The sequence below is a fragment of the Rhipicephalus sanguineus genome, chromosome 3, assembly GCF_013339695.2.
Source record: "Rhipicephalus sanguineus isolate Rsan-2018 chromosome 3, BIME_Rsan_1.4, whole genome shotgun sequence".
Classification (NCBI taxonomy): domain Eukaryota; kingdom Metazoa; phylum Arthropoda; class Arachnida; order Ixodida; family Ixodidae; genus Rhipicephalus; species Rhipicephalus sanguineus.
In genome coordinates, this window is record NC_051178.1 from 80,434,737 (window position 1) to 80,442,038 (window position 7,302).

A 7,302-nucleotide genomic window follows, 5' to 3' on the forward strand; every position below is an offset into this window, starting at 1 on the left:
TATAATGCTTCAGTGTCAAATACTTACAGTATTCTTTATGCAATCTTGTTCAAAATGAATGCTAAGAGTAGCACAGCTTCAGATGTGGAAGAGACACGGCCACACAGTGACTGTGTCACTGAAAACACAGTTTCACTAGCACGCTTATGGCATACACGGGTGATTGGGGCCCATCTGGCCGTTCTACAACGGTGACGAAAACAGCTTTACAGCCGTATTACCTCAATGCAAGTGGTTACAGTGCTTCCGTATCAGTGATGCCTGCTTATGTGAAAATTTAGTAGTTAGCGTACGCGACAGAAGTGCCAGAGCGCCCAGACATGGGCAAGAAATTATTCCATGGACATGCGGGGCAGCCCACTCTCTAGTTCATTGTTAATTAACTCTTGGCTGCGCAGTCAGTCATTTATGTGCCACAGGTGTCTGGTAGCAAAGATGTCCCCCCACCAATATACATTTTTACATCTGAAACACCGCTGCTCTTGGTGGACATTTTGAAGTGATCCCAATAAAAGGCAATGCAATCACTGCACTTTCAAGTAATCAAAGCTCCACCATTTAACTGGACAGTATAGACTGTGTGACAAAGAAAAATATTGTTTCAGCACTCTTTAAAAGAAAAGCAACATTTGCTTAGGGCTAACAGCATACTTAAGCAGATCACCAATCCTTCAATCTGCTTAACTCCACCCCAAGGCCACATTAATGTGAGAATTGATGTGAAGTCCTCTAACCATGTTTGCATGCTTGGACATCACTTCGATTAATGTTGTAGTTTGATTAATGGTGCAAGGGCTAGATATTGCCAAAGAGTGCCGAGCAGGTTAAACATGGGTGCATGATGTGTTTCAGTGGGCAAGTTGGCTCCACAAAGGCCTATAAGGCAGGTGTTGCATAATGTGTAAATGCATGTGTATTTAAATTACAACTATGTAGGTGTGCACTAAGACTGTACACTTTGAATGGACAAATCGCCAATATCTGTCACTGCCAGTACTACCTCATTAGAGCTCTTGAAGTCGAGGGTCCAGGGGCACAAAATGTAAAGCAACATTAGTATCGCAGCAGCAAACTCGCTTGAGATGTGCTTGGAAGCCCTCTTCCTTATGCAAGATTTTGCAACTGAAAAGCTAACCAAGTGGAAAGGCTTCACTGAATTTCTTCCAGATCAGAACATTAGCCCAGTTTACCAATAGCAATCAACATCTAACTAGCCCCAAACCCTCCAGATTTGAACTCACTGAGGGAAGATTGTGCTTAAGTTTAATACTGGCCACTGCTGCTCAAACGTATGTAGCAAGGCTAATCTGTTTTAGCAGAATTATACAAAGGGGCAGGGGACCAAAGAATTACAGCTACCCTTCCATTGCCACTGTTACTTAGTTGCTTTGTTAACGTGCTCCACTATACCGATACACCAGGACAAAAAAAAATGTCATGACCACATGCATGTATTTAGTGTCCAATCTTTCAGTTTTTTGTCCTGGTGTAACGGTATGGTGCAGTGGACCAACAATGACATACTAACTAGCTCTCATTGAAGTATTTAACATTTTCTACTAAGGTTGACCTAGTGGTGCAGCACCAAAGTTCCACAGCACATGGAACAAGGACAAACATGTGCCTCTTTGTTCATCCTCATTCCATGCGATGTGAAACTTTGGAGGATTAAATGTTTGCTGCTAGTCTACAAAATCTTTTGTCCACCCTTGCCCACTGGGTGAAAGGCAATTTGGCACTCCAGCTTCTATGAATGAGCTAAGAGCAACTTTACAGCTGCAACTGCAACTCACTCATGCAAAAGCAACTGTAGGGCTAATGCCAGAGCAGGCAGTGACTCGCACAAGCTCCCAGCAACTCCGGCGAAGTCAACAGACGTGGGCGAACCTAAAAGTGAGTCACCTGAGAGCCATCTTTTTCCTCTCCTCAAAGCAGGTTCTCCAAGTAGACGACGTGGGTGTTAAGGCTACAGGGCGAGGGGGGTACAAAAGGGGGTCGCCAGGGGGGGGAGGGGGGAAGAAAAGATGCAATTGTTTCATACCCAGACCAGTCAAACCCAGTGGCGTGTGGCGAATGCTCGCACAGCGCGTTCCCCCCAATGCTTGCATAGTGGTGGTTCCCGAGGCAAAGCCATGGGGCCTTTCCACACTGCCCTAGAAAAAAATAAAAAAACAGGAGAGAAAAATGTAGTCACTGGCTCAGAGTCGTGATTGCGACAGGCCTAGCAACTTTTTTTCTTTTCCCGAACAAAACGACGAGGCAAGGTGCTGCAGATCAGCCTTTTTTCGTTTTTATTTGTCCTCGCGTAGTGCTCCCTGCAACAACAACTGCATGGTACACTAAAATCATCAGCCTTTGGAAAAGAAGATTGTACATGAGGCATCTTTTTTTCATTTTATACACAGTCAAAGAAAGGTGAAAAGAATAAACGCCAGTCCTACGCAGCACACGCGCACACAAAACACACATTTTAAAGAAAATGTTTTTTCAAACAAAAAAACGTCTTCGAACAAGCTCCCGTTTTTCTAAAGCCACAAAAGTTCCAACCCTCTCTATCTCATCCGGTAATTTTCTTCTAGCAGTCCTTTTTTTGTTTGCCGCATTCGGCACGCGCCCGTTAAAGGAGCTTAAAAAATTGTAAATACACCCGAGCCCGCATCGGTTGGCACATACCGACGGCTCAAAGACGCAACCACAAAGGAACACATTCACAGTAAAGTCACCAGCGGAGATCAGGTTAAAAAAAATCCAGGGGAAGGGTTTTTTTTTTTTTTTTTTTGGAAGCCAGCGCACGAAGAAGGCGTAGCGAACGACGACTCGATGACGTACCATTGCTCGCAGAGGTCAGCGATCTTGTTTGTTCCGCTTCTCCGTCGCGAAGGCTGCCGCCACGTGTGAGCATCCATTGTGGCGTGGCTAGGCCTACACGAGTACGCAGCAGCATCCACCATTCTTTCGCCGCTTTTTTTCAAAGATGGACGCCCGGCGGCGCCGGCAGTCGAGGTACGAAAAAAAAAAAATGAGGCCAGGGCTCAGCTTCCTCGGACAGCTACGCGACGGGAAGCCGCTTGAAGTCTCCGCCTGACCGGATGAATTGCGCAAAGAAAAAGATAACGTCCAATGGCTGTTTCGGGAACGGGAAGTAATGCGATGACCGGAGGAAACAAATGCAGTCCTAGCGTAAAACCGCCACGAGACACGATGAGGGGGGGGTCGAATGCTTTTTTTCTCTTCACGGTAGGCCTAGAACGATGACAACGCAACAACGAACTCTTGTGTGCGGCGGCGGAGGTAAAACTTTTTTTTCGTTCTCTCCGTTCTGCCTGGCTGTCTCGCGCGAAAACTCCTCACGGCTTCTCGTCGCAGTCGCGCGATATGTGGCCCTGTTTGCCGCAAGTGTAGCAGGTCTTGCCGTCTTCGGGGCACTCGCGGGCGATGTGTCCCGCCTTGCCGCAGTTGTAGCAAGTCAGTCGGCTCGGGCCAAAACCGCCGCCGCCTCCGCCTCCCATGCGACTTGGCGGGCCTCCGCGCATACCGCCGCCACCACGGCCTCCACCGCCGCGGGAGCCAAACCCACCTCCACCACCGCCGGAGCGGTACGAGTTGCCGAACGACGATCCCCCGCCATAGCCGCGGTCTCCCTGCGGGCACTCGCGGGCGAAGTGGCCGGGCTTGTGGCAGGCGTAGCACTCCTGGCTGCTCATGTTGACGTTTGGTCGGTGTACTGGGCTCCGGGAACAACCGAGTGGGTCTCCGTAGAGGGTTGGCAGCAGGGAACGGGTCCGAGAACCAAAGCAGCGACTCGAACGCAGACTGCGCAGACTGACACCAACCGACGCCGGCACGAAATGGAACAAAGAAGCCCTTTTGCACACGGACCACTAGAACAGCTCACGTGGTGCACTTTGTGCACACGGCTCGCAGCGCGAGCCGCGCTCGTCACCGGCGCGTGCGCGTGGCCCCCGCTGCGACCGGCCGGCGCCAGCGGTCAACCGAAACCGAACGAAAAAAATTTTATATCCCGCGTGTGAGATCGGTTCTTTTGCTGCTGATCACGCAACCACTAGGCTACTACAGACAGCTAAGACAATACGGGAACTTGACAGGAAGCGGCTCACAGCGCGTCTCACGCGCCTTTTTCCCACCGCGAATACAAATTTTGAAAGCTTTCGCCTCGTTCTGACCATGTCCATGTGAGGCGTGGGAAAATGGAGTCCACACACATCTCTCATTTAGCCTTGAATCGGAGGTTTAGTGTTTATCGTGTTGTGCCGTTAAAATTGGCGCCTCCGTGATGTGACAGCCGTTTGTTTACAGCTTGCCGCGGTCGTTACTCCCGATGCGCGTCGTCCGTTCAAGGCCATGTGTGCAGCGCGCGTAGTACGGCTGTGCGCGATAAGAAAGTGCGAATGGGTGCAGCGTTTCGACATCCTGCGTTGCGCAACATGTCTGCCCAACGAGTTGGACGACCTCGCAACTGGAATGCGCTTGACAGCGGCGAGCGCAGGTAATTTCCCGCGCTATCTGTGGCGTGCGAGATTGAGGCGAAACCGAAACTCGCTGTATTTTTCGACCAGCAAAAATCAATCAGCAATGAAGAAAGGGGCGTCGACTTTGAAATGAGACAACGTTGGTGTACTATGTGTATATGAAGCAATGTATATTTTATTTCGTGTGAATTTTCGTGGCGTTTTCTTTACAATGGAGACCATGGAAGCACAGGACGGATCCCGGAGGCGTGTATATTGAACATAAACTGTATGCAGTGCAGTTATACGTATATGAATTACACCAGCGCTGTACCAGTATAATTTTACGTGCTCTGCGATTGCTTGTCGCGTCTTCTATTCCTCATGGGACCCGCAAGCGTCGAGCCATAGTCGAACCGCAACAGACCTGCAGATGATGACGTTTTTTGACCAATTGCCTATTATAATTTTACGGAATTATAAGAACTTTATTTTGCTGGCATGGGTCGCTTACCATAATTACTCCTTCGGTTCGCCACGTATGCTTGAAAAATGAAGCATACAAAGAATAATTTTGTTGAGAGTGCAAAGAAACGGCGCTTACACTGCCGCATATCGTTGTAGAATAATTGATAGATGGGCAATTTGGTAAAAGTACTTGAACATGTTGAAAATACGGTCACACACAACAGCGCTGTCTTTCTATGAGGGTTTTCTATCTTCTTTTGTCCGTATCGGTTTTGCGCTGTTTCCAAGTGCCGCATGTATCACATGCATCTTTTAGATCGCTTTTAGCAGTTTATTTCTACACGAAAAAGTACTGTCAACAGTGCAGGTGATGTCAGACGACGAGACGATGGTTGTATATGTGTTCTCTGACGAGACCAAGCTTCAGCGGAAACAAGCGCGCGCGTTGACTCCGCTGCGGACTCAGCGATCGGCGGGAAAAGCGTGCCGTGCGCAGCGCACGTGGCCCGCGACTGAAATCCGAGGACTAAAGCGCGCGCGCGTAAGCGAGTTGTTTTCGTATACTTCCAAGAATCAGTGTGCTTTGGCGTCAACGGCCAGGGGATGATGAGAGAGCGCGGAGGCTGCTTTCGAAGAGGAAACGAGCAGACACAGATAACACTTATGACAATAGCACGGCGTGGAATACTGGCCGCATACGTGTTGGCAAGATAAGAGATTCGGCGCGCTCCGTGACACTGACCTGAGATCAGTGCAGACTCCGCGATAGCCTGTCGGTGGCAGCTCCACATGCGGGGGATTTATGAAGACGGGCGACTGGCGTTTGTTTTCTTTCGCAATTAAATTCGATATATATATTCCATAAATGTTGTCATTCATGGGTACCTCTCATACATACGGCAGTGCTTCCGAACTTTGTAAAGACGACGGCAGCGATATGCTGCGTCACATTTCAAACTGCGTATTGGGAAATCATCGAGGCAAAAACGACTCTTTTTCCCCCCTTTTTTTTGTTACAGACGATCAGCTAGCCATAGGAGCATAAATTGGCTTTTGAAAAGAGGAAAACAAAGAGAAAAGGCGCACCGCCATCATGTAATGTCTCCCATGGAGGACACCTCGACAGCTAGTGTACAGACAGGGGATCGAGTAGAGGAATTAATTGAACAGAGGAGAGAAGAAATGCAGCAGAGACGAAGACCGGCACCAAGCCAACTGCAGGGAGAGTTTGGCAGATGTTTAGTCTCGTTCAAAAGTGCAGCGCAAAGCATGAACTTAAATACTTATAAAGCTGAAGTCACATACACAGCGGCTACTTAGAAAAAGGTGTGTAATCATTCTAAAAGACTGCGGGCATGCAAACACGGACACAACAAAATAGTCAAGACACCACTAACGCCGCTTCTTTCTTTCCTTCCTTGAGTCCGTGTTTGCAACGTCCAGTCTTTTAGAACGAATACTTACCAACTAGCTCAGCTCACTGTTATTCTAAGGTGTGTAAGTCTCTTCAGATCATGTTACACGAAAAATTCCAGTAAATAGTAAGTGGCATCAAGCAGCTTGATTTAATTATCAAAGTAACCCAGCATTACGCAGTTTCTTGTAGTCCACATTACGCGTTGTGCTCTGTTTCTGCAGTCATACCTTTGCTGTTTTTCTTTGGCTTTCAGTTTGAAGTTACCTTTTCTTTACCTGCATTCAATCCATACAGGGCCGTAACTAATGGGGGGGGGGGGGGGGGTTGAGGGGGTTCTGACACCCCCCGAAATTTTTTCATGTGGCACTAAAATACTTTCACGCCTTCACAGCGACCACTAGTTGCCAAAATTAGCCGTTCTACAAACAAACACCCCCCAAAAAAAATTCCTGGGTACAGCCCTTAATCCATATATTAGGTGGAAACAAGCCAAGATTTAGTGCAGACTCCTGATGTTATAATAAAAACCTGCGTTTTCATGTCAGCTTCTGCACTCTGCCCACTTGCAACATTAGAAAAGGCACAAAATATAGGTTCTTGACGGAGGTGCGGTAGCACTCTTAATTAAGTGCGTACCACACTAAGCAAACATGTGCACGAGAGCTGTACAAGTGTGGCTAGAGCCCCCCTCTGGACACACCGCCATTAGGGGAGGTTCAACCCCCCCCCCCCCGGCATTTTTCAATTTTGCACACATGCAAACACACACACGAACATCCATTAAGTATGGTTGAACCCCCTCCCCCGAAAAAAAAATTTCTGGCTATGCTACTGCTCCATAATGACTGTAGACTGTAAAATGCAATGGACAGAAACATAATGTTCTGTCGAACAAGAAAGTGCTTTTATGCGGTAAAAGCTGTACACAATGTCGAGACTCGACAACAT

The 7,302-nt window shown here is 48.1% G+C and overlaps 1 protein-coding gene across 1 annotated transcript; it reads right to left on the reverse strand.

Annotated features, from left to right (window-relative positions):
- Window positions 1–2,268: 2,268 nt before the first annotated feature.
- Window positions 2,269–3,857, reverse strand: LOC119386789 (uncharacterized). Its single transcript, XM_037654062.2, has one exon. The coding sequence runs from the start codon at window positions 3,702–3,704 to the stop codon at window positions 3,348–3,350; it is 357 nt and encodes a 118-aa protein (XP_037509990.1). The 5' UTR covers window positions 3,705–3,857; the 3' UTR covers window positions 2,269–3,347.
- Window positions 3,858–7,302: the final 3,445 nt, after the last annotated feature.

Coding starts and splice junctions, on each gene's coding strand:
- LOC119386789 (XM_037654062.2), bottom strand. CDS start 3,704: ATGAGCAGCCAGGAGTGCTACGCCTGCCACAAGCCCGGCCACTTCGCC.